The 27,641-nt window shown below is 32.3% G+C and overlaps 1 protein-coding gene and 1 non-coding gene across 2 annotated transcripts; one reads left to right on the top strand and one right to left on the bottom strand.

The window, feature by feature from the left end:
* Positions 1-407: 407 nt before the first annotated feature.
* Positions 408-25,998, bottom strand: LOC108909688 (ABC transporter G family member 5-like). The gene is made up of 28 exons (XM_023454486.1): positions 25,914-25,998; positions 25,462-25,699; positions 25,167-25,405; positions 20,419-20,490; positions 19,609-19,946; positions 18,910-19,078; positions 15,693-15,860; positions 15,505-15,636; positions 15,211-15,439; positions 14,859-14,964; positions 14,607-14,778; positions 14,455-14,552; positions 13,159-13,348; positions 11,059-11,130; positions 3,878-4,049; positions 3,749-3,797; positions 3,643-3,692; positions 3,446-3,582; positions 3,218-3,388; positions 2,932-3,170; positions 2,696-2,882; positions 2,276-2,304; positions 2,117-2,222; positions 1,802-2,029; positions 1,402-1,537; positions 908-1,013; positions 735-835; positions 408-619 (listed from the first exon to the last, which is right to left on the bottom strand). Exons 1-28 carry the CDS (start codon positions 25,983-25,985, stop codon positions 444-446), a joined length of 4,182 nt encoding a protein of 1,393 aa, XP_023310254.1. The 5' UTR covers positions 25,986-25,998; the 3' UTR covers positions 408-443.
* Trnan-guu lies at positions 1,616-1,689 on the top strand. The gene has a single exon. It is a non-coding gene; the product is annotated as a tRNA-Asn (tRNA).
* Positions 25,999-27,641: the final 1,643 nt, after the last annotated feature.

Below are 27,641 nucleotides of genomic sequence, written 5' to 3'. Positions count from 1 at the left end.
TTCAGTAAAAAATCAACATTTTCAATGACGAATTACTCGGAAAGTATTGGATTCCTGTGATTATTTTGGGCGTAAAAATTTCCACCCTCCAAGAAGTATATATGTTTTGCTCCTTGAATTATCCCCCACATTCAGTCAAAATTTCACGTCAATCGGTTCAGTTATAAAGAATTCGGAGGTAAAAACCCTGATTAACTGGACTAATATTATAATAGTCGCTTATTTTACTTTAAAAGTAATTATTTCATATTAAAGTGTGAAAATATTTCAATTTAAGTTAAGGGATGTAAGGGTGGCTCCATGAAACCTGAAACACAGTGTTAAATTATAATACTTTTACTATTCCCTTTATATGTTGTATATACAAAAACTTATCATATTACAAATTTTTTTAGGCATGTTTAAAAATTCATCAAGAATAATAAAAAACTTTATATGCACTATCATTTATTTTTTGTTTTCCACCACAGACATAGGTATCCAATGGTATAAAATCCAAATAAAAGAATAACCATTATCCAAATATTTCTGACTAGATGGTCCTCGGAAAAACTATACTTTTCTAATACTTCAGTACCTTCTTTTAAGCATAACAGGCCAAGCTGTTGATTTTCGCATGCTGAAAAAATGAATAAAGTATAGACATAACTTATTACAAAAAAAATATTCAAGCACAATCAATGCTCTTATCAGTTGCACTCAGTAGTGTGTATCGATATCATAAAGGTACTTACTAATATTTGACACTCCCCTCCATTGTATAATACTCAGTGACTCGACAGCATACATTAGAAAGGATAGGTACTTTGTCCAGTTTACCAAAAATGGTAATGTGCTGAGAAAAAATTGTTTTTGTTATGAAGATGTTTCTATAAAATTTTTTAGTGGTTTTCTTTATTTATTTTACCTTAATTTTACAAATAGCCCTGATGTTATCATCAACATATAGTCAAATGGTACCAGATATGCCATGGCTGTTGGTACTGAATCCCAAGCATTAGAAAACATAATTCCTGCAAATAAAAAAAAAGTTTAATTTTCAAATCAAATTATTATTTTTATGGCTAATCACTAGACTGCATTGTACTCAGAAAATAAATAATCGAATTTGCCATGAAACTGTGATAGATATCACATAATATAAAAAGATATTTTGATAAATTGAAAGCTTAATGATATGTAAATTATTTTTACTTAAACCTACAAGGCTGTACCACCTTTTTATTAAATTGATTGAAATTATTGATCTCATCTGTGGCATGACGTGTACCGTGTACCAAATTTAAATTAAATTCTCCATTAGTTCAAAGAATATAAAAAATTAGTTTTTTAAAATTTAGGGCCCTGAATCTCGAAGAGATTGGATCCAACGTTAAATTCGACTCACCCAGTATCACTTACCACAAGCAGACGCTACATTAGCAGTTAGGGTAGTTATTAAAATTGTAGTAAAAAATGCTTCTGTTGTAGCTTTTAATCCTGCCATCCAGTAAGCTATCATTGTCAACAAAAATGGTTCCAATATAAATCCAGGCAACTAAAAAATGAAAATGTCATGTAAAATTTGTAAAGAAGTGGTCTGCTTAACACTATGCATTGAAAACATCGTGTTCAAGCCTCCGTGGCGCAATTGGCTAGCGCGTTCGGCTGTTAACCGAAAGGTTGGTGGTTCGAGCCCACCCGGGGGCGTAGCTTTTTTATTTTTGTTTTATTATCATATTATAAAAGAATATTTTTAAATTATGTAGTATTGTATCATTGTTTTTATTGTACAGTATAAAATTAAAATATTTATAAATACCAAAGACAATATCCTGGACAAATAATACGTGGAGGAATGATACAGGCCAGATTTGTATTCCCTTAAAAATATCGCGGTGTTGTCTGGAAATTCGCTTAGTACTGCATACATAGGGGTAAAGGTGTTCTCCGAGACTAACAAGAAGACGATGCCTTGCACTGACTGGATACCACTTTGTGTAAAAGGGTTGGTGCCTAGATAGCTAAGTCCTATTACGAGAGAAACACCCTAAAAATTTACATTTAAAATATCTACATCTTTCTCTCAGTTCTTCAAAACCATTTACTAATGACCTGTTGGTTGGTGTTAACTTACAATTCTCTGAAGCAATTTTACGGTTTGTAGAGATGGATTTCTCCAAACTTCTATGAACCATCTGTATACAAGCCAGTATAATTTTGACCACAGAAACACTTCTTTGCTAGAAAAATATTATTTATAAACATAATTTGATGAAACAGCTTATAAACTTACAAATCTCTCCTTAGTTCAAATTGTTTAACCTATAAATGAAAAAGGAGACCTTTTTAGAACATGAAGTAACAATGTACCTATTATTTTTCATTACAAAAAATTATTAGTTATCTACTAGCTTGTTTATGGTGTTAAGTCTATTACATATCCAGATGTCAGTATCAAAAAATATATATTATAGCTTCATTTTATGAAAATTTAAGAATTTAGCTTTCAATTTTAAAATAAAAATGGTCACCTAGTAATTCAAAATACTGTTAAATCTATGAAACGGTACTCAAAATATTTCAAAAATCATTCTTATTAATAATCCCAGTAAATAATAAATTAATCATTTTAATTTTTATACATATAATGAGACATTGAATTGTTTCTGTTAAAATGGAACACAAGATACGGGTTAAAAAATATTATCCCTACCGCTCGTCCCATATGAAACTCATACTGCACTACCACATCTACTTCTTTAGCGTAATCGCTAACGGCAAAGTGATAACAGATCCTCTTGATAGCTTGCTTACTATTGTCTTCATACCCAGGAGCGGTTGCAATGACCTTAATAAAGAAATCTGCCGGACTGTAGGAAGCAGGGCAAGTATATCCCAATCTGCAACAAGTTTATTAAGTATTGTCTGAGATACATTTAACATTTTTACTGTTGAAAGAAATCCAAAGCACCAGTTGATGACCCCATATAAGCTATCCTCCCTTCAGCCACCAAGATCAACTGAGTGAACATGGCGAATATATCTGAGGATGGTTGATGAATGGTGCAAAGGATCGTGTTACCATTACCAGCCATTTGGTTCATCATCTCAACCAAAGTCTGTGCAGAATAAGAATCCAAGCCTGTAGTCGGTTCATCACAGAACAGAATGGGTGGATCTGTCAACAACTAATGGACGAAATCTATACTGTGCTTTAATTTACTTGTTCTATTACCTCTGTAGCAAAAGCGAGCCTCTTCTTTTCGCCTCCAGAGAGCGCTTTGCCATGGCCTATGCCTCCTATGATGGTATCTACACAATGGAATAAACCTAATTGTTTTAAAATTATGTGTATCTTCTTATTTTTGCTGGCTTTGGAGATTCTTCGGTCAAGCTTCAAATTTGCCTAAAAATAAACTCTTCCAGAAGACAAGTTACAGAAGTTTCGCTTCAATACACATACCATGATGGTCATATGTTCCTTTACTGACAATGTAGGAACAAACAGATCTTCTTGATGCATGTAACCACTAAGGTATTTCATAAAATTTCCAATTGGTCTTCCATTTATTAATATATCTCCTTCTACTTCCATACTACCTAAATGTTAAATTGCTATAGGATTACTAAGACCAAGATACAATCCGAGAAGTGTCTCACCTGCTTGCCTGTAAGCCAGAGCTGACATCAAGGTACTTTTTCCAGCTCCACTAGAAAGAATATGTGCATAAATATCAAACATTTGGAATAAATAAACGTTTTTTACCTGGCACCCATCAAAGCTAATAGTGTTCCTGGTTTCACGGCTCCAGATACTAAAATTAGCTGATTGCTTTAAATATTTTGCTGTCGATGATGAAAATATGGAGATGAACAAACTAAAACTGTACCTTACCTCCATTAATGATCCGTTTATAGACTAATCTCCCATTTTTCTTGACTTTGGTAGACACAGACAGGTCACTCCAAGCCAGAGTTATTCCTTGCTCCATGGGAGACCATCTAGTGTAAGTTCTTGTTCTGTTTCTGAAAGAGCTGGAGGAGTCAAGGAAACCATCGTGATCACTCTGAAAGAAAAATAAATACTTGACAATTTTTTATTTTAAATACTAAATGTCACAAATAAAGAAGCTGTATGTTTTTATACCCGAGGCCAACGGATTTATTTACATAGAAAAAGCACAGGTCCTCCAAAAGTATATAGATAAATCCTACAGTCCTCTAACTTAGTATTCAGCAAAAATTAACGATTGGGGTTGTTTCAATAAGAATAGAAGACGCCTGATTTAGAGGCTAAATATTACTTATTACTGTTCTATTTGCAAACTTCATAATATCGTGACTTTAAGAAAAATTGAAATTATGTGGAAACAAAAGAAAACGTAAGTTTTTTATGTAGATCTAGAAATGATCTTCATCTACAAACTATATAAGTATGTCCCACGTTTCATTATCAAAGTATGACCACTTTCATTTTCACAAGCCGTCACTGATTGTAGCTAACAAAGATCCTCCATGGAAATATTGGTAAATGGTTTGTATACCATGTATTAGGGTATTAGAGTATTATTTTGTTTTAGGGTACATACTCTACGAAGCAGCAGCTGTCTATACATTCAGTAATATATGATATACATACATTTATTTCTATTTGATGCTACATAAAATTTTTGGCCGATGCAATTATTGTTGTTGTAAAAAAAAACAATGAACTGTTTATTATTTCAGCTACCCGTTAGTGTGCATAGGGAAACAGTTGTTTACAGAATATTTAACTGAAATATAATACAGCAATATCAATAAAATGATATTGTAATTTTATCTGCTCTGCGGTTTTGTTCCAACGGACACAAGCAATATTATCAATCATTCAGTTGCGTGAAATATTTCAAATCGTTGGGAATTTATGTATTATTAAATAAACAACGCAGACTGGTCGTAGTGAGTTCAATTTTAAAATTAAATCAGGGGGTTCGATTAAAAATATCTGTCCGAAACAAAGAATTCATTATGTTTATTTATCCCGCAGGGACTGATAAAAATAAAATTTTATTACAGACAAGCATTAATTGCTATGTGGTTTGTCCCTAAATATTTGGTATTAAAGAACACACAGTATGCGCTCCGAGTGTGTTGTAAGGAGTAAAAACATTTTTATTCGTGAATTTATGTACAGGGTGTCCCAACATTCGTCTCGGGCCCATAACAGACAAACGAAAAACGACAGTGAAAATCTGTTTAGATAACGCGATTCGGGACTCGCTAAGGTCCGTTTTGCACATGAAAAACATTTGTTTCGAAATTCGGAAAATAAAAAATGACGTCATCAACTTTTTTTCCACGAACATACCTATTTTTTATGATATCTAAAATTATCTATTTTCTATGAACATTTTTGGGCAGAAATTTTTTTCTCTATCTCTTCTCTCTAAAAAGTTACAATAACAATCATTATACAAAAATGTTTTTCTTCAAGCGTATAATAATACTTATATTATATAGTGCAACACCTCCTTTAGAAGCAGCCTATTGTTTAACTAGTACAAATATTTTTCATTTTTTAACTAGTAAAAAAATGTAACAATGTGTAGATAAGTATCCTAGCAACGAATTAAAGAATCAAGAAGCTTTGACGTTTCATTAAGTGTCAGTTGAAATTTGATGTCGCGTCGGGTCGTTTTTAAAATGTCTGAAGAAATGCAGTGCACACCACCAGAATTACTGGAAATTGCAAATACATCAGTGGCAACACTTATACCAACAAAGTCGAGAAAAATTTATGAAAATGCTTATGATAAATTCATAAATTGGGCAAAAGAAAATAATGCACATATTTATTCAGAAAATGTGATGATAGCATATTTTACAAGATTATCCAGAACACTGAAAAGTTCAACTTTATGGGCGCAATATTCAATGGTAAAATCTAAATTAAACATAGAACACAATGTAAATATTGAGAAATATTCAAAATTAATTACATTTTTGAAACGACAAGGTGAAAATTATAAACCAAAAAAGTCGAAAGTTTTGTCTAAAAAAGAATTTGACGAATTCCTGAATAAAGCACCTGATGATAAATATTTAGCAACCAAGGTATGTACTTTTTAAATTATAGGTAGATATATATTTAACCTTTTTATATTTGTAATACAAAATTTTGTTATAATTTGTAAACTTCAAGTTATTTTATAGTATCCATTACGAGAATAATAAACAATTTTCGGAAATAAAGATAGCTCATTGGAAGAATGTTGTAAAAACTCATAAATATAGATGTCTTAAAATTACGTCATGTTTTAGAATTTCCTTGCATTTTCCAACTTTTTTTATTGTTACAAAATTAATAATTCTATATTTTTTAGGTTGCACTAATATTTGGAGTCACAGGAGCTTGTAGATGCGATGAACTCATTCAAGTAAAAGTTAATGATGTAAAAGATTTGGGAAATATAATATTAGTAAATATTCCCAATACAAAAACTAAAAAACATCGTTCATTTACCATAATTGGAGAGTTTTATTTAAATTTATACAGAAAATATGCTACTCTTCGGCCAAAAGACATAACTTTTGATAGATTTTTTATTAAATATCAAAATGGCCATTGTCATCGTGTTGTAATGGGCATACATAAAATTTCAAAAGTGCCAAAAGATGTTGCATCATTTTTAAGGTTGCCAAATCCACATGAATATACGGGGCATTGCCTTAGAAGAACCTCGGCAACTATCTTAGTTGATAATGGTGGAGACATTACAACCCTAAAGCGACATGGTGGATGGAAATCTACCAGCGTCGCTGAAGGATACATTGAAGATTCTGTAAACAATAAGAAACAGATAGCGATGAAAATATTAAACCCATTAGAGTATAATGAACCAAGTACATCAAGCGAAACTGTAAATATTGATCCTGAAAATAATTTAATCGAAGACTTTTCTGTTAATAATGGTACAATTGTTAACACTGAAACTGAGAACCTTATTACAAGTAACGTATTCAACGACAGAACTGTAAACTTTGAAAAAAAGACAGCCAGCAGCGCTTTAAATATCAACAACTGTACCATACAAAATTGCACATTTAATATTCATGTTAATAAATAAAGTTTGATGATAGACATGTAGGTAATTTAGATGTTTATTCGTTTAATTCAAATTAAAGAAAAATAATTGTTACATTTGTTTTTTTATTCATGAATAAAGTGGTTAAAACTGTCATGTTTAATTAATCAATAAAATGTATAAAATGTATAAAATAAATAGTATTACCTACCTACTGATTTTATTTTGTGCTGAGATTGAACATCGCGTTATCCGCTATAAATTTTCAAAATTAGTAATTTTTTATATTCACGCTTGAAGAAAAAATAGTATATGTCACTCGGAGTGGAAGGCTCATTATGTGTTTTGCCCAATTTGCTCAGCCTCGGCTAACGCCTCGGCGAGCAAACTTTTGGGCTCAACACATAATGATCGCCTTCTACTCCTAGTAACATAATATACTATTCTTATTGTATTGGAATTAGTCATGATTTAATCAACATTGCTGTGAAAATAATAGCTGAAACTGCTGTCACAAGTATGTTTACATATTAGTTTCTGTCAAACGCTATTTCTTGCTTGATAAACAAACTAGTAAAAGATAAAAAATGCTCACGAACAATGAAAAAGTTGACATGATTTTAATTTATGGTGAATGTCAAAAAATGCCAGAAGAGCCGCTAACTTATGTCATGAGAGATATCCAGAGCGTCAAGCTGTTAACCCAAAAATATTTGCCAGATTAGAACGAATTTTGCGTGCTAACGAAAATGCATTTTCATCAAAAAAATGGAAAGGAATTTCAGTCAATGTAACGATATTACCGTAGCTAGGCTATTACAATATTTTGAGGAAAATCCTAGAAATTCTATAAGGCAGGCCACTTTTGCATTACATTTAAAAAGAAGCTCTGTGCAAAGAATTTTGAGCTGCAATTGTTACCATGACTATAGGCTAAATAACTTGGAGCACTTATCTGACATACATGCTGAAAAAAAACTTAATTATGTAGCCCAAATAATGGTTAATTTGGAAATAGATAATAGACTCTTACAACACATTCTTTGGACCAATGAGAGTCGTTTTATAAGTAATGGTAAGCCAAATAAAAAAAACGAACATTATTGGGCCACTGAAAATGCACACTATGTTAATCCCATTCAAAATCAGGGCCATTATGGAATAAATGTTTGGTGTGGCATTATTGGAATGCATTTAATTGGTCCGTACTTTTCTGAAAGTGTATTGAACGCTAATAGCTATTTACAGTTTTTGCAAGAGGAGCTTCCAGCACTGCTTGGACATGTGCCGCTGCAGCTCAGGTTGAATATGTGGTTGCAACACGATGGTGCTCCTCCACATAAAGCTGAAAGAGTTACAGACTATTTAAAAAATGCTTTCGGAACTAATTGAATTGAAATTAATGGGCCTGTAGAATGGGCTTCAAAGTCTCCAGACTTAACCCCCCTAGACTATTTTTTATGGGGAACATTAAAAACATTTAAAGCAAAAGATTCTACATGTTTGTGAGAAAGAAAAACGTTGTTTAAAGCTACAAGGGAAGCTAGGAAAAGATTGGATAAATGCTTAGAAGTAGGAGGCATGCATATCCAACATTTTTTAAAGTAATAAACATATTAGTTATTGTTATATTTTATTACTTAAATTTAAAATTGTTCAATATTTTCTATATTTGGTTATCCTTACCGTCATTATGTGTATTGTTCTATTTTTCTTGGTGGAGTGACCCTTCTTAAGAAGAACATAGCAACTAATATGTATACAGATTTGTGACAGAAGTTACAGTGATTGTTTTTCACAGAACAGGTTTTTATTGTTGTTTTTCGTTTGTCTGTTATGGGCCAGAGATACGAACTTTAGGACAGCCTGTACACAAACTTTTAAAAATGTCATTACTTTCTTGACTATTTGATAACTATTTTTTGAAAAAATTTAAAGTGATCACTAGCAAAGTATCTGAATTTTTTTAAATATCCTACGTATTTCGTAAATGTGAAATTTTAATTGTTTTTCAAAAAATATAATTAAGTACCTCATTTCTTAGATACTCTTATGAAACCCGTAATTAAGTAAGTTAATTAAAAATTTTGTGATTTAAATAAAAAATAAATTAGAGAATAATTAGAAGAATCTACATAAGTGACTTTTTTTTATTTAGCTGAGTATTTTGCAAATCTTGAAAAAAAAACCTTACTATTTAGATTTCGCGCATTTCAATAAGTTATTGACTTTTCGAAAATCAATCTGTTTTCGATTTCAGAAACTGGAATAACAGAATAAAAATAATAATACGAAAAACAAACGAAAATAAATTTATTTTCGAAACGTCAACTTATTGAAGTGTACGATATACATGCTGCTACAAATTCGCTTCTCAGTACAGGGATCTCGAAAACCTAGAAATAACTATGGGCACGGGATTAAAACTATACCTACCTAATATTGTTTTATTGTAACGTGTGATGGTAATAGTTTAAATAACTGGGTGGATTTCACAGGGTCTAACGACACTTGAGTGTACCATAATTCAATCAACATAGAAATCTAAATAAAAAATTTAGATAAATTTCGAACGAATACAATGAAGATGAATTTTTCGAGACAAAACGTCTGAATCTGGTTCGAGCTGGGGCAGTACAGTATTGGGGGTCATGAAGGCTTGCAAACAATGTAATAAAATTTCTAGGCTCGTATTTAAAAAAATGAAGTTGATAAAGGTCCTGGAAAGACGAAACGTTACATATAAAAATTGATTATGCCATTCGACAGAGGGCAAAAAGTTGTCATTAGAAAGTGTTCTTCTTTTTTCTATATGACGCCAAACAAAGCTGAAATGAAACAAAAACGGATTTCCAAAATTTCGTCATCATGTTAGCCTCGATTTTTTAGAGGCATAATGTTGGTCCCCTGACTTTGCCCCCATTTAAACTACTTCGTATCTTTTACTGTCTTCGAGATCCCTGTAGTGAGAAGCGAATTTGTAACAGCCTATATAGTGTGTTCTAGTGTTTTACTTGTCTGCTTGTTGTTGTTTGCTTGTTTGTTTCACTGAGATTTTGGGGTTAAGTAAAACTATTTTCAGGAAAATAACCCTTAACTGATTCTTGATTAATAATTTTTTTATAGGCATAAAGTAAAAACTAAAATTATGCCATAAATAAGTAACTTCAGACAATACCTAAGTAATATGAAATATTTATTTATTTTATTTTTCAAAACTGAAAGTTATACATATTTATAGCCCTGTTAAAATCACTATCAATATCTCTAAATGAAGTTTAAAGTACTTTGTCTGTAGGTAGAAAATTTCAATTTTATTAAAAAATGCAATACTCTGTATATAAAATAAATAATATAGTGATATTCCTTAAGAGTTTGGGGACAGGCAGGAATTTTTATAAAGAATCACATTTTCTCATGAACTTTCTCATAAATTTGTAGATTTAATTAGAATTATCAATTATAATCTATTTTTAAAGTAAAATGCAAAAGTTAAAAAAAACAATTAAAAATCACCAATTTTTTAATAAATAGATTTTTTCACAAATTTGAAATATATTTTATAAGTAATATATGAAAAAAACAAAAACTCAAATAAAGTTAGCAGGTATGCTGAAAAATGTATAAGGGTGTGGTGGATGAAGTTTGTTAATTGTTGTACAGTTTTGTGTATATTATTTGTAGAACTCTAGCAAACTCAGCCGCAATATCTTAAATATTTCAATAGCAGGTCTAGAACTGTTAACAACGTTATACTTTTTAAAGTCATTTTAACAAGTTATAATAAGCATTCGCAGATAAAATAAGCAAAATAAACATTTTGAACGAACAGTAAGGTCTGCATGAATTACCGTCTACTTGATTTTTATTACTTTTTAGGAAAATCATAAAAAAAAATTTTCGTCACTAATATTTCCACGGTCCTGGATATTAATTTAAAAATAGTTCATTAACACTCAATAAAAGAACAAAAAAATTAAATATTCTTTGGATAAAACAGCGTACTTACATTTGAAGCTGAAAGGTCATCAGTTCCATAAGATTTGATAACATTCAGGCTGGTGCCCTCAATATCATTTACCTTCATGTTAAATCCTCAATTTTTTACTTCTCAACAAACACTAAATGCAGATACATTGTTCTCCTCTCTTCTGACATATTTTATCTCGATGCAAAGGACTTAGATAATTTTTAATTCAAATAGAACGATGCAAATACCAAGAATATTTAAGCCGCCACACCGAGAAGCCACAGAGAAATACTTGCAAGGGAAATATTAGCTGTCATTTGCTTCTAGTTTAGTAAATTGATACTCCCTAGCTTGTACCTTTTTAAAAGAGAGCGTCAAATTGGATTGGCTGAAAATAATATCTGTCGATATCCTTTCAGCATGAGTGCATCGTACCAGTTTTCTAGCTTATGCTTTCACGTATAATATACTGAGAAAAAGCTTTTAGTAAGGTATGGCATTATTTTAGCTGAACATCTGCTGTTATGTATTTGGAAAAAGTGTTTCACTAGTTCATGAAATTATATTATCGAATGTATTTTGCTGTACATCTAGAGATGTGTTAGTAAATATCGAAGACGAAAGGAGTCGAATATGAAAACATCATTTTGTTAAATGGATCACAATCTATTATTAAGTTAGGCTATTATAATTCAAAGGATTATGACAAGAAACAATGTTTTTGTTTAGATATTTTAAAGCCCCCCATACACCTACGAACAAATTGTGCAAACGTACGTTGTACAACAGGCTGTTGTGCAAACAAGGTCCCCATACACTATACACATTTTTTTTGCAAACTCCAGTTGCTTTTGTCTTGTTTTAATAGTGACATGGCGTCTCGCGACGAAACCTGTTTAGCTATAATAATTTCTATTGCGTTGGATGTTGGTGTCAAAAAAGAAAAAGGAAGCAAAGAGTCTGGATGAAAGAGTATCTTCAAAGAACTTCAATTGAGTGCACCACTTGAATATAAAAATTATTTGCGAATGGACCCCATAACTTTTGGTGAATTACTTGAAATGGTAACACCATTTATACAAAAAGAACCTGTTATCACGCTTGAAAACAACTGAGGTGATTGCACAATATGTCGTGAGTACTCACATACACGATGAGACAGTTGCGCTACGCCTCTCGTTGTGCAATTAATTCCAAACAGTTTTGAATTTCTGCAACTAATTGCACAGCGCAGCGCCTCAACCAACACCTTAGTTGTGCAATTTGTTCGCAGGTGTATGGGGGGCTTAATGGATCAAGTGAATTATGTATGGATTATAGCATCGATTATTCGAGGGTTATTCTATAAAACTGTTTTTGTCATACGCACTGAAAAAAACGAAATAAAAATACACATCACTATATCACGCATTTTACTTAATTAACGTTTTGAAAATCAATCTGCTTTCGTTTTCAAAACTATGAGTGATGTTTTTTCTTCAAATATTATAAAAAAGAAGTAAGTAGAACATATTATAAGAAGTGGATCTTATTTGTGGAAGGGCGAAACGGGCGGTGATTATGAGACGCCTTCATTATAGCCATCCTTCTCTATCTCATGGATTTCTATGGCTTACTTTATCGCTCTCACGTAACTTCAGATAGACGATCGGTACTTTCCTACACTGTATAGGACGAACCTTCTGTTGATAGAATATTTTTTTAATTTTTTGAATAAAGCTGGGAAATGAAAACTAGGAATATTTTTAGATTTTTAGATTTTTTCCTCAAAATCGAGAAGAAATGTCACGCTATACAGGGTGTTTCCTAAGTACGGTTTCTAAATTCAGGACACAATTTCTTATCGTATTTAAAGAAAAAAGTCCCTAGAAACATGTGTCCGGAGTCTATACGAGTCACCAGTTAATCAAGCTGGTAAAAAGTATGGTCCAATAAGATAGTCATGAATAATCCCTATCCATACATTCATCGAAAATGATTGCTGAAAACGACCATCTCTTATTGCATGTGGATTTTCGGCCGCCCAAAAATGTTCATTATGAATATTAATAATTGCTTCTCCCGAAAAAGTGACCTCATCAGTAAATAAAATTTTCGTCAAAAAATTGTTATTATGTGCCACTGTATGGAGTAACTTACCAAAAACCTAGCTTTGGCTGAAAAACACTGGGCAGCAGAGCTTATACCCGTGGTATGTGGTACGGGAACAGCTGACAAGCTTTCAAAACCTTCCAAAGAGTCTTTGGACTTACATGAAGTTGCAATACTATCTTCCTGGTACTGGTGGAAGGATCTTTTTCTATCTCTCAAAGTATAGCTTCTTCTAACTCTGAGGTTGTTACTGTTGAAGGTATTCCCATACTACGCTTAAAATTACCAGTTTCACTCAATCTGAGATGTAACTTTCTAATTGATTTAGCACATGGCGTTACTCTGTTATGATAACGTTCCTGATAAATTCGCCGTGCTTCTTCCCCATTCCCATTTGCTAAGCTGTAGATCAAATGCATCTGACAGTGAGTCATTTCAGCGTTAGTAAAGATTAATTTTCGAATTTTATTGTTTAATCCGCAGTTTTGATTGACAACTTATAACTAGCAAAATGCCAACAATCTCGGTACCAAACAAGTAACTGAGACAACAAAAAAGGGCATACCATAGTGTCTCTTATTTGTTGCCGCTGAATTAAATAAATAACTTTTTTTCTAAGAATAGGTTAGAATTAGGCAAAAAATTGAACACACCTTTTTTGTTGTAAAATGCTAGGCGAGTCCGAAAATAATAAAAATTAAAAAAATCCATTGGCGTTCTACATTTTATGACTAACACGTCGACAGTTTATACTAAAAATGTAACTCTTTACCAACGTACAATAACTGCCAAATTTTAAGAATCTAACATTGACTGTTCCAAATTTATTTCAAATATTAATATATTTTTTTAAATTTTCAACACCCTGTATCTTGAAATCTAAAGGTTTCCAACAACATGTTTATAGGAACTTCTTTCTTTAAATACCATAAGAAATTGTGTCCTGAAGTTACGGATCGTAGTCAGGAAACACCCTGTATATGGAGACCAAATGATTTTCCATCCATACGTCAAATAAATCTACACGTTTAATTTGTGCAAATAAATCGTGATGATTTGTCGTTACTTGTGTTGTTAACAAATGCGTATTAATTTAAAATAATAACATATCGAACATTTTTGTAGACTATATTAAAATCCTTTGAATATTCATTTTCTATTCAAAATATTTTTATTGCTCAGTAACTGTTTGGAAACTAATAAAAATGTTTTACTTTTAAATAATTTTTAATGTAATGCGTTGTGAAAACCTGAAGAAAATACGTTAGTACACATCAAAAAATTGTTAGTTGCATAAAAAGTGTATCTTAGATATAAAACACATTTCCTCTGATCATTTTCTACTCTTTCTGATAACTTTTCCACACTAATGCCAAAAACGCCGCCATTCTGAATCCCAGTATCAGAGAAAACAACCAGATTATATCCATTGATAAGTGTTCCTAAAAATTAACTTTCATCAGCTAATATATCAGTAATTAACAAATTTTGCTTACTTCTGAAAATGCGTAGGTCTCCAAAATAATATGACCATTGGGGGAACAGGTGGCGTTGGCGTTTGGACACAATATGTCGGTGACATTCTCCCATTGGTTGATCATCAAAGCTTCATTGCCATATTTGAACCAAGAGAAGTAAGAGAGCCACTGAAGATATATAGGAATCGACCTGAAAACGAATTAAGTATGAATGTATTTGACATTCTCCTCCAAAAATTTATAATGATTTTAGTGCAATTTAATACTTACTGGATATTAAGGAAGAATCCTCCAAACAGAAGGAATGGTATTATAAGTGGTGGTCCCACCGACAGAGCCATAGAAACATTACCAGATACGCATGATATCATGTAACCTGAAGAATAATAAACAATAACTTTATTTCTTCTTTTATATATTTTAAATATCATTGTTGTTTTAATTTTGTTTTTCTTATCTCGTTACATAAATCCAAATACAAATTATTTGCATTTCCATCACATCAGACGCAACATATTTCAATCAAATAAGACAGTCAGCAAATATTGCGAAGCAAAAATATAAAGGTAAATACATTATTTAAACAATTTGAAAGTGATAAATCTAAATATATCTGACTTACCAAAACTAGTTGAGACATTAGCGACCAAGGTAATGATCCCACAGGCAATAAGGAATCTACTCCATTCTGGATTCAACCCTATTGAGAAGTAGCAGATGGAAGTAAAGATGACTGGCATCAAAAGGAAAATTGGTGTTTCGGCTATTGTCTTGCTGAGAAAATAAACATCAGTACGGTACATACCGCTCCTGTGTTCCCTCAAGAAAACTGGCAGCTCCGAACAGAATACCTGGAAATTAGGTCTTCATTAATTGAAATTTAATCACTAAATCACGTTTTAAAGATGCTACTTACTGTAATCACAGCAAAAACATTCTGGAAAGTCATGTTCGTTAGAAAAATGAACAGCGCGCCGTTGATATTCATCACTCCGTCTTGATCCAACTCTTGCCCGTAATAAATAGATGTCAACACCAATGCGATCATCTAAAATGCCACTAATTAAAAATATGCCCAGTGTCATATTAAAGCAGCCTTCTTACTACAGTTTGAAGTAGTCTAACTTTTACAAGCAGTGGTTCCTTTACGATACTTAACCAGGATCTCCAAAGAAGTGCTCTGAACTGAGCAAACCAAGATGCCTTGTACCGGCTGCTTCCATTTTGACCATTAAACCATATGTCGGCTTCTAAGTCGTTCAGTTCAGTTGTCTAAAAATAGGAACAGTATTATAATAGTCCAGTTGGTAGAGGTTCGGCCTGTGTCAAACCTTGATAACTCGGAAATAACTACACAGGCCTACTTTAAATGATGATTACAATAACAGGCTAATTTGCTGACAAAGTATTTTATCAGGGAAAAAAGTTATTAACAATTTAATTGTGAAAAAAAATTTTTTTAGTAGTTTTCTTTAAATAACTCAGAGGGATGACTGTACGAAAAAATGCTTAGGACATGATTTTGTTCGTAATAAAAATAGCTACAAAATGGCGGTGGACCGATTACGAAATTTGCAATAACAAAGCCGTGAGATTTAAAAAACGGTATAAAACGTCAATTTTTCAAAGTTGCTGTAAAATTGTCAGTTATATGTAAAAAGTGATAAAAGTTTCGAAAACTATAGTTCAATATACAGGGTGTTTCAGAAACACCTCCCGTAAATTCAGAGGGTGATAGTAGGTACGACAAAAAATAAGAATTTTTTGTCTTATGAACTATATGTCTATCTCCTCTTGTTTTTGAGATACAGAGGGACAAAATAAAATTTTTTAAATAGAATTTTTACGAAAATTTCCAAACGGCGCGAACTATTTTTATGAAATTTGGTATTCCGGGGTTTTTAAGGATGCCAAATACGCTGGTCTAATTATTTTTTGGATATTTCATAGAGGGCGCTAGTTATGCTACATTCATATTACATTTTAAGTTCTAATTTTTTTAAGGTTAGGGTTTTTACCATTCGGGCTCCAATTTCTAATGTACAATTTTATTTTCCAAAAATAATGTACTCTTGTTAGAACTTCCTAATGTGAACGGTTTTCGAGAAAGAAGACTTTCAATTGAACTGTTACAGTATTAGGGTGTATAAAATAAGTGCCTTTTCTCAAAGTAGGCTTATGTCAAAATTTTTTGATGGATGTCTCATAAACATCGCATACATTCTTAGTAATATTTTAAACTCCAATTAACTTTATATCAAAATTTTAGTGATTGTTAGTGACTGTAGTTAATAATGACTAATAACAGTCACTAAAATTTTGATATAAAGTTAATTAGAGTTTAAAATATTACTAAGAATGTATGCGTTGTTTATGAGACATCCATCAATAAGTTTTGACATAAGCCTACTTTGAGAAAAGTCACTTATTTTCTTCACCGTAATATTGTAAGAGTTCAAGTAAGTCTTTTTTCTCGAAAATCGTCCACATTAGGAACTTCTAACAAGCGTATATTATTTTTAGAAAATAAAATTGTACATTAGAAATTGGAGCTCGAACCTAACCTCAAAAAAATTAGAACTTAAAATGTAATACGAATGTAGCATAACTAGCGCCCTCTATGAATTATACAAAAAATAATTAGACCAGCGTATTTGGCGTCCTTAAAAACCCCGGAATATTAAATTTCATAAAAATATTTCGCACCGTTTGGAAATTTTCGTAAAAATTCTGTTTCAAAAATTTTATTTTGTCACTCTGTATCTCGAAAACAAGAGGAGATAGACATATAGTTCATAAGACAAAAAATTCTTATTTTTTGTCGTACTATCACCCCCTGAATTTACGGAAGGTCTTTCTGAAACACCCTGTATATATAATAAAGATGCTAAAGCCGAAAATCAGGAGAGCAAAACTTTTTGTTTTATAAGGTTTTATACATCCATCGGCATCTGAAACTCGAAACTTTGCCAAATTTGTTCGAAGCTTTGCTGACACTTGAAATTTGGAACACACGCATAGTGTAAATATGCAGAAACCAAAAGCAATTTGCAAAATTCAAGTATCTTCATTTTTGCAGTTTTGATAAGGTTTTATACGTCACCCTAGTTTTATACGTCACCGTTTTTTTAATTTTTGGGTATTTATGTATATTTATAAAATATTCCATTATGGTAGATTAGCCAGCACAATTACCTATAATTTAAAAAATATATATTTTCGTTGTTTAGATCCTAAGCTACTTAATATTTTGCGCCTGTTAGCCGAAGTCGTACATTATTCAACATATCAACATAAAACAAAAACGTACGTGTGGGGTAAACCTTTAACTTTAAGTAAACAATTGTTTAAATTTACTGTTGCATATTTCTAATAGAATACAAGCGCCGAAGAGCGGAGCTCGCCCTCGAAAATGAAAAGTTAATGGTTTACCCCACAGTACGTTTTTGTTTTATGTTGATATGTTGAATAATGTACGACTTCAGCTAACAGGCGCAAAATGTTAAGTAGCTTAGGATTTAAACGATGAAAATTAAATTTTTTGTTTTAATTGTAGGTAATTGTGGTGGTTAATCTACCGTGATGGAATATTTTATAAATATACATAAATATACGTCCAAAAATTAAAAAAAACTGTGACGTATAAAACTAGGGTGACGTATAAAACCTTACCAAAGCTGCAAAAATGAAGATAATTGAATTTTGCAAATTGCTTTTGGTTTCTGCATATTTACATTATGTGTGTACCAAATTTCAAGTGTCAGCAAAACTTCAAACAAATTTGGCAAAGTTTCGAGTTTCAAATGCCGATGAATGTACAACACCTCATAGAACAAACAGTTTTACTCTCCTGATTTTCGGCTTTAGCGTCATTATTGTATATATATTGAACTATAGTTTTCGAAAGTTTCATCAATTTTTGTTTATAATTGACATTTTTACAGCAACTTTAAAAAAATTACGTTTTATACCGTTTTTTCAGTCTCACGGCTTTGTTATTGCAAATTTCGTAATCGGACCACCGCCATTTTGTAGCTAGTTTTATTACGAACAAAATCATGTCCTAAGCATTTTTTCGCACAAATTCACACCGCTGAGTTATTTAAAGAAAACTACTAAAAAAAATTTTTCAAGATTAAATTGTTAACTTTTTTTCTTGATAAAATACTTTGTCAGCGAATTAGCCTGTTATTGTACTCATCATATAAAGTATTCCTGTGTAGTTATTTCCGAGTTATCAGGGAAATGTCACCAACAGTAACTTTTCGGCCTCTGCGGACTGCACTATAAGGGAAAAATCAGATTGTCACTCAATGCTCACCTTGGATGCAGAGTCAACGATCATTTTCACGCCTATATCAGATCTCTCGAAACTGTCACAGATCATTGCAATGGCTTGTTTGCAGGATTCTTCTCTTCCAGGTACTACGGCTAGTAAGTGGATGAAATAGTCCGCCGGGTTGTAGTTTCTGGGACATGGCGCTTCTAAACTACAAATAATGATATTAAATAATTTCGTTCTATTACCTTTACATTAAATAGTTCTGAATACAGACAGACTGGTTTCTTAGAGTCAAGCAATATTTTAATATTAGTCTGCTTATAGTAAGCCATTTCTTAAAGTTACGCCTTTGAAATTCAACGACAGTCAGGTGATAATTAAGAAAGAGAAAAAAATTTTTCATCAACTGTGTGTGCTTGAGATGTAACTAGTTTAGTGCAACCTTGCCTAGCAAGTACGTATACAGGATGAGTCATTAATAATGGTACACAGTTTATTGGCAGATTGTTAACGTCAAAATATAGAGATTCGAAATAAAAAAGGTATACTTGTTACAAATCGATAAGCTTAAGAAGCTTAAGCTTATCGATTTGATATGATTTTAAGCAAATGATATCCATGGGCGGCGCATCCATAAGGGTCTCCTATTGCATTTATTTATGAATATTTTTGGTTACAGATATCCCATATATACTTGTCATATTGAAAAGTCACCTTGTAGAGAATTCAAATATTTACCTCGCAAAAAACTCCTGAGCCTCATCTGGCGTCCCCAGAAAGGCCACCCTTCCCTCCGCCATGAGCAATATTTTATCAAACATGGCGTATAACTCGGAGCTAGGCTGGTGTATGGTGCACACCACAGTTTTCCCAGTCTGCGCCATCGATTTCAGCACTTGTACGATGTTAAGGGCCATGAAGGAGTCTAGTCCAGAGGTAGGTTCATCGCAGAAGAACAAGGATGGGTTGGTGAGAACTTCTGCAGCGAAGGAGAGACGCTTCTTTTCTCCTCCCGAGATTCCTTTGAGACGACCTGGGGTGCCTATGGTGGTGTGCTCACATTTTTTTAGTGCCAACTAAAATAAAATACTTCGATACATTATTGGAATAATTTTAGAATTATAAATTCCAACACAGTGCTATTTGAATGGCCACTGCTACTCAATGCTTAAGTCATCTGTGCGGCCGAACTGACAAAGAGTGACCTGCTATGTCGCCAGTAAGGAATTAAAGCAATTTTTAAAATTATACGGTGAAAAACAGCTACTCTGTGAATAGCTCACCTATGGAATACTCATGACAACTCATTAAGTTAAAAATCGGTATATGTCTGGTGGGTTCGGCTAACGAATGATACTACTGTTGACTAGATTCAATGTTGGTCAGGGTAAACGGTATCGCTATTTCTCGTGAAAGTGAAAAAACTAAAATGCTATGTAAAAATGTCTTACAACGCAATTAAGAAATTTAACAAGTATGATGGTAGATTTAGAACATTTTTCAAAAGTGTGTAGGGTGTAACACCAAATAAATATAAGTAAAATTTACCTCTGATATGACTTCCTTCACTCTGTTCATTCTCTGGTCATAGGAAATGTTACGATCCATCCTCACTAGTGCCTAAAAGTTTTAATTATTTAATTGCATATGTAAGTTTATGATCAGAGAAAATCCCGACCGGTTGTCACATTATCGGTTTAAACTTCCTGAAATTTCGAGACATATCGCTCTTTTCTTAAAAACAAACTTTAAACTAGAGATATAAGTTTTCTGACCGATATTTATATTTGATTGATTTTTTTGTACGAGTTTCTATTGTTCTAGCCCTCATCGTAGTTGAAATTATTTCGTTATTTTAAGGTATATAGTAGAGATTTGACCAAAATCTTTTTCCTCTTAATAGAATTCTTGAATTACTTAAGTCTATCTACAATATTTTAAAAAATACAAAAAAAAACAGTGTCTCATTGTTTGACCCTAAATTTTATTTTTGTACAGTATTGCTATACACATTTTTTCCGATTAGTGCACTTATTTTTTTTAATTTTGATGAATTCATAGATATACAATGTGGCCAAGATAAAGATGGGATAGCATTAAGATCTAGGAAATGGTAAGAGATACGGGGTGGCTCAGATTAGAAAAAAGTTGTTTTTTTATACCTAACAATATGATTGATTTTTTTATCTAAAAAAAATTTAGTTATTTAAGACACAGAAAGATATACTTTTTCTAAGTTTCATCAAAATTAAGTTATTTTTGCGGAAATGAGAAATAAAAAACGAGAAATCAGAGAAAAACGGTTTTTCGAATTTTTCTCGAAAATTTTGAGGTTATATTAGAAAGTGACCTCTACGAAAGTTGTAGATTTTTTCATGATCTACAACTTTTGTATTGGATACTTTTTTGTTTGATGTCAACTTTCTCCAGAAATCCCAATGATACAATTTTTCACAAATTTTCAACCCCCCACCCCTGCTAACGCATTTTTTTTTCGTTTATTATAATAAGCCCCTTTACCATTTCCACTTATAAAAGTCCAGATAACAATTTTCTTTTTTTTTCCTATAAATGAGTTATTTCGATCAAAACAATTAAATCAACATAATTTAAACAAAGTTGATAATCTAAAATTAGATGGTATTTGGAAATGACATCAGAAAACCAAAGCCGAAATTTCACAAGCCAGTGATTTTAAACATCGAAAAGATGTGGACCAGTGTTTGTGTACAAATCTAAATATCGGCAATAGGACCTAATCTGTGTTTTCAGATTATCCAGAAGAAAAAAATTTAAACCAGTGACGTTGCAGTCAGCCTGGAAACTGTTGAAGGCTTGGCAACTGCCACGGAAATCTATAAACAAAACAAATATTTTGAGTTCTTTTTTAATTTGCAATACTTTATGTATCTTTTTTCTGTAATAACCTAACTCCTAAATATTATTATCTAATACCTGTGACAAAACTTTAATTAAAAGTAAAATATGTAGATTTTCTAGTGAGTATAATTTAAAAGATTATACAATTTTATTCCATATTTTCGCATAAAAGAATAAGTAATGTTAGAAAAACATGGCCAAAATCGAACTAAATCCACCTTTTCTATTTTGCAAGCATTAGTAAATTAGACAAATTTATGTGTGCCTTTCTAGGCTTTTTGTCGGAGTGCGACGCGACGGGAATGAATAGAACCATATGCGCGTCAATTTAACTACCAAGCTCTGCCAATTTAGCAATTGCGATAAGCAATTTAGCGGAAATTACCCGAAATGTAGTTAATTTATATTTGTCCGAATAGATGCAATTTTAATTAGATGGATGGATGGTCACGCTGCTGGAGTACGGCATCCATGCGAAAATTTGCAACCAACGAAAACCGGGAATACAAATGAATTGTAGAAAAAATGAAAAACACCCTGTACATTTTTTGTACAGTAACAAACTTTTTACGCATTTTTTAAATGATATTTTTATGGCATTTTCTGTTTTGCCTAAAATATCTGCAAAATTTTGAACCGGAAAACTTAACAATACAGAGGGTGTTTTGAAAAAAGCCTCCATAAGCTCAGGAGAGAGAATTATGCTTTAAATTAAATTTTTACCACTATTACAAAAAAATAACAATGTATTGTGGATATTCAATACATCACTGTTGTTAGTTTTCGAGACTCTTGTAGAGACCGCTGTCCATCACATATTAGAGTGCAAAATTTTATTATTTTACGCAAAAAACCGTACTCAATTGCTGAAAATGTACAATTTTCGAGGAAAATACAATTAACTGTGCCAAAGTCAATTTCCTTCTGTAAAGACGGAATATGTTCCCTAAATATATATCCCGAGTGTGCCAAAAAGACCTGAACTCGCCCGATAATTATCAAAAAAAAGTTTCACATGAAATTTGTAAAATATCAAGAAACCAACAGACTGCTGACTTTGAATTTGACGTTGACCTTAAATTTCAGGGTCGAACTAAGGTCAATTGAAAATATCAAATAGAACACCCTATTTTTCATGCAAGAGAATCAAGTTCAAAAAATTTTCAAGAACAATATCCACATCACCGATTTACTTAGTATTTTATGTATTTTTGTATCCGCCTGAAATATTGGAGGTTTTTCTTAAGTCATTTAATCAATAATTTTACATTTAATGAATTAAAAATTAATAAAAACTGTATTAAATAAAGTTTATATCTACTTTACATGATATAGTTAATAAAAAACGTTTTTATGGATAGGAGGTCACTTGAGTTTAGAAAAATAGAGTAATTTCAATTATTTCAACAATATTACCCATTTCATGTAAAATAAAATTTTACGTATTAGAGAAGTTGAAACTATATGAGCAAGAGTGTTAATGTTTACACTCTAATAATTGACATACAATACTAAAAACGTAATTAAAAAAATATGTTTTAGTATATCCCTGAGAAAGTTGGTAGGTAGCGATATTTAGAAATTAATTAATTACAAAATTAATCACAGTGCGTATCTAGCAATCTCAAAATCGCACTTGTACTTCATCTAAAACATCTTGCAATCATTAAATTTAATTTTTTTCGGAACTACTCGAGATGTCTTAATGAAGTTAAAATTGTTTATAAATGTTTACGAATTACATTACATATTATTTAGATTTTTTCCAGAATTTTCGCTCGATTAAAAGCGATTGAAAACGAGAATTATATTTTTGGGGGGGTGATTTTTTATACCAACCCGCGAAGTGACACCTACCAAAAAAATACAGTTTATTCATTTATTAATCAGCTATTATACTTAAAAACTACAGAAGAATCAAATTGGTAGAACATAGTTAAAGAAATAAAATCCATATCAAATATCCAAATAAAGAAGTGTAATTTGACAGAAACAATCATACGAAATATACAGGGTGATTCATTAACAATGGGAAAGTCGAAAGCTGAAGATACTACACGTGAAATGGTGACCATTGGCGCAAACATGCCTTATACGAAAGTTGATAGTTTTGGAAATACAGAGTGTTGAAAGTTAAAATTTTAAATCGTTTTTTGCGATTATTCTGAAAATATATAGGTTAGGCACTTGAAAATTTGTGAAACTATATTTTTTTAGGCGACGAATAAGATGCGTGTTGTAATTTCAGCATTGCTCATAGAGGGCGACACTTACGACCAATTTTACCGAAAATTTAGTTAATAACTTTTTACCATATACGTATGTCTAACATGAAACTTGATTCAAAACCTGAAAGAGCAATCATTTTTCCTTTCGAACACTGACTTTAAATCATTATTACGAATTTCATTCGCTTTATTGTTAATCGTTGTAATAACACGAAGAAACACTTGGTTTGTTTCGCTTTTAATTTCTCGTATTATTCGTTAAATCGATTTTTCTCGAAAACGGATCGAGATATCGAAATGAAACAAGAATACACAATTAATAGAAAAATGATTGCTCTTTCAGGTTTTGAATCAAGTTTCATGTTAGACATACAGGGTAAAAAGTTATTAACTAAATTTTCGGTAAAATTGGTCGTAAGTGGCGCCCTCTATGAGCAATGCTGAAATTACAACACGCATCTTATTTGTCGCCTAAAAAAATATAGTTTCACAAATTTTCAAGTTTCTAACCTACATATTTTCAGAATAATCGCAAAAAACGATTTAAAATTTTAACTTTCAACACCCTGTATTTCCGAAACTATCAACTTTCGGATAAGGCATGTTTGCGCCAATGGTCACCATTTCACGTGTAGTATCTTCAGCTTTCGATTTTCCCATTGTTATTGAATCACCCTGTAGATATAACTACAAAATATAAAAATTATTTAGAATCGGAGGTTAATCACCATCACTATTTTCTTCAATAGTTGTAGTTGTCATAATCGAAACAGTGGTGTCAAAAGAAGCATTTTTGCATAAATTACAAAGGGCGTATTTTATTTGCGGTTTCCATTCCAATCGTTTACACTGTACAGTTGGACAAATTAAGTTTTATTCTAGATTAGTGACTAGCTTGTCTAATTTAATTTGCTAGATATTGGGGGTGTAATTCAGTGTCAGTTGAGGAGTATCGTTTGAATCAGCTTAAAGTCTTTAAAAGTACAAGATTAACTTTCGAATAATCTTTATCTATTTACGTCAAATAAAGTTATTCTCTAAATCACAACCTGCATGTTTCATGTTTGTCTACAGATGTTATTGAAACCCTTCGAGATTCATACAATTGACTACTCTCTTACGGAGAAACTATTATCTATATTGAAAAACTTTCTTTCTTCAGATTACTTTGAAAATGAGAAAATTTACCTGGAAGGTCAAATGTTCCCTCACTGTCAAGTTGCCAATGAACAGGTCGTCCTGTTGGACGTAAGCTGACCTGCTCGTCAGAGTCTTAGGAATAGCAGGATTACCATTGACATACTTCATTCCGGTCACAGTGATAGTCTTTACAGACCTGAAAGTCAAGGCATTTAGTAGGGTGGATTTTCCTGCACCACTAGAGCCTAAAATAGCCAACAGTTCCCCTGGACGCGCTATTCCACAAACTAGAAACAACGTCGCACAAAAATAACCTTACTAGAAAGGTAAAGCACACACTTACCGTTCTTTAAAATATGTTTTCCTTGACTTTCCTCGGTAGAAGCAGCCCTTTCCCCAAAACAGATGTACCTTCTTCTATAATTCTTCCTAGGGCTTGTAAAAACGTTAATGTTGCTCCATGTGTAGGTTATCCTTTCTCCAGTTGGTACCAGCTTGCCTATAGGTCCACTGTCAGTTCCATAAAATGGATTCCTTATTATACTTAGCTTCACGGATAAAGATTCTGAGCTGCTGGTTTCCTAGAATAGATTGTTGATATGATCATATTTATCATTTTTGCAGCTAAATATTTTCAGATCAGAAATATCAAAACATTGTAGGAAATTTAACGATAACGCACTCGTTTGTTGCGGATAGACTGTTTGTTATCACTTGCATCGATTCTAGATGATGTTGATTGTTTATTACGATTTACTATAACCGACTGGAGTATTATCGATTATGTGGACTTACATTTTGCGTTTCCACAACGCTAACTGCCCTTCCCGAAGGTCCTGCCAAAAGTGGCAGTTTTTCTTCATCCATTTTAAAAATATTACGCTTTCAGTTTTTCTTAAACAACGCACATTTCGTAAGATTTATAAACAAAACTAATTGTATAAATCAGAACTTCAGAGCGGTATGTATTTAATTATTTGAATAAGATAGTACTATCTTCAGAGCAGTTAATAAGTGGGTTGTTACTGTTTGCATAACTAGGAGTCGACTATGTCGCAATTCAGTTGATAATTTAAAAAATGCCCTGTAAAACGAGACGTACCGTAGGTAGCCGGTTCATTGATCATATCGTGTGACACTCCCTCTAAATCAACTTATTTACGCCCAATGGTTCTCTTACGCTAATATTTCTGTCGATTTTTACGAGGGTTGCACAAATATTTTGCTTTTCCTCGGGTTATTGGGTACTTTCCCAACTGTGAAAAAAAAAAAAATTATAATATACCCTGGCACCAAATGTATCAAACAAAAATTATTTTTAGGAAACTGCTTGTACTTAATCTAAAATTTTATATTGAAAAAAGTGGGAAAAATTAGTTGAGGAAATAAAGCACTAAAAACGGCCTTACCTCTGAAATCTGTGCAGTAAGATGGATTGTGATGCGGTTTTTTGCATTCGATTCATTAGAGCGTCCAGAAAGTTTGTGACCCTATGTGATCAATAAGAATTGAAAATTTCATCGGTGCATAAGAAAATTGCATTTTTAAAATTGCATCTTGAAGAGTTAAAATATGAAAAATTTACAACTCGGAAAATATTGACGGAAATGAGTTAAATTTTACTACTCGGGGGTTCTTGGGGTCGCTGAACACGAATATTACGACGGCAACGGTCTCCGAGGTACCTAGTGTCCAGAGTGGCCACGTTTCCACGTCGTCTCCTGGAGTCTTGTGAAAATTCGTTATAAACTTAGCCAAAACTCGTTACCTCGAGGTTTTTGAGATCGCTCAACACGAATATCACGACAGCAACGGTCCACCAAGGATCATGATTATGATTTTCTGTGGGTGAAAAAGCCCAAAAGAATGTTCACTAAATATAATTGATTAACAACTAAACCAAACATATACAGGGTCGGAAAGTCCCCATGGTTCATCGACCGTTACGTGAGAGCGATAAAGTAAGTAATAGAAATCCATGCTATAGAGATGGATGGCTATAATGAAGACGTTTCATAGTCACCGCCCGTTTCGCCCTTCCACAAATAAGATCCACTTCCACTTGTAATTCAGCGACCGGTGGTCATCTTTGTTTTCGTCGTTTACCTTTTCTGTAATAGGTGTCACTACTTATACAATTCGTTATACAATTCCGATATGTTAATACAATCCGTTAACAGAGGGTAGCAGAATTTGTCTAAGGTGATGCGCAGCTCTAGAAAGAGTGATGCCAGATCTACAGATTTTATTGGAATTGGGGAAATAGGGAATTTTGCTTTATTTCTTGGGATTTTTAAGTCATTTTAAAAAGTATACTTAAATAACAACTAAATGAACTTTAAATGCAGCTGAGCACTATACTCTATTTGAATAACTTCTCAGTAGGGGAAACAAGGTCACTAGATTTACAAACAGAGGTATCTACTAGCTACTGTAAAAAGTTTTCTTTGTTACGCGTTGTGCTGCCATCTGTTAACGGATGGTATTAACATATCGGAATACCGAAGTCGAAATTGTATAAGT

The sequence above is a fragment of the Anoplophora glabripennis genome, unplaced genomic scaffold (assembly GCF_000390285.2).
Source record: "Anoplophora glabripennis isolate ALB-LARVAE unplaced genomic scaffold, Agla_2.0 scaffold323, whole genome shotgun sequence".
Classification (NCBI taxonomy): domain Eukaryota; kingdom Metazoa; phylum Arthropoda; class Insecta; order Coleoptera; family Cerambycidae; genus Anoplophora; species Anoplophora glabripennis.
Note: the sequence above shows the minus strand (reverse complement) of the source record. Positions and strands in the feature narration are given on the sequence as shown.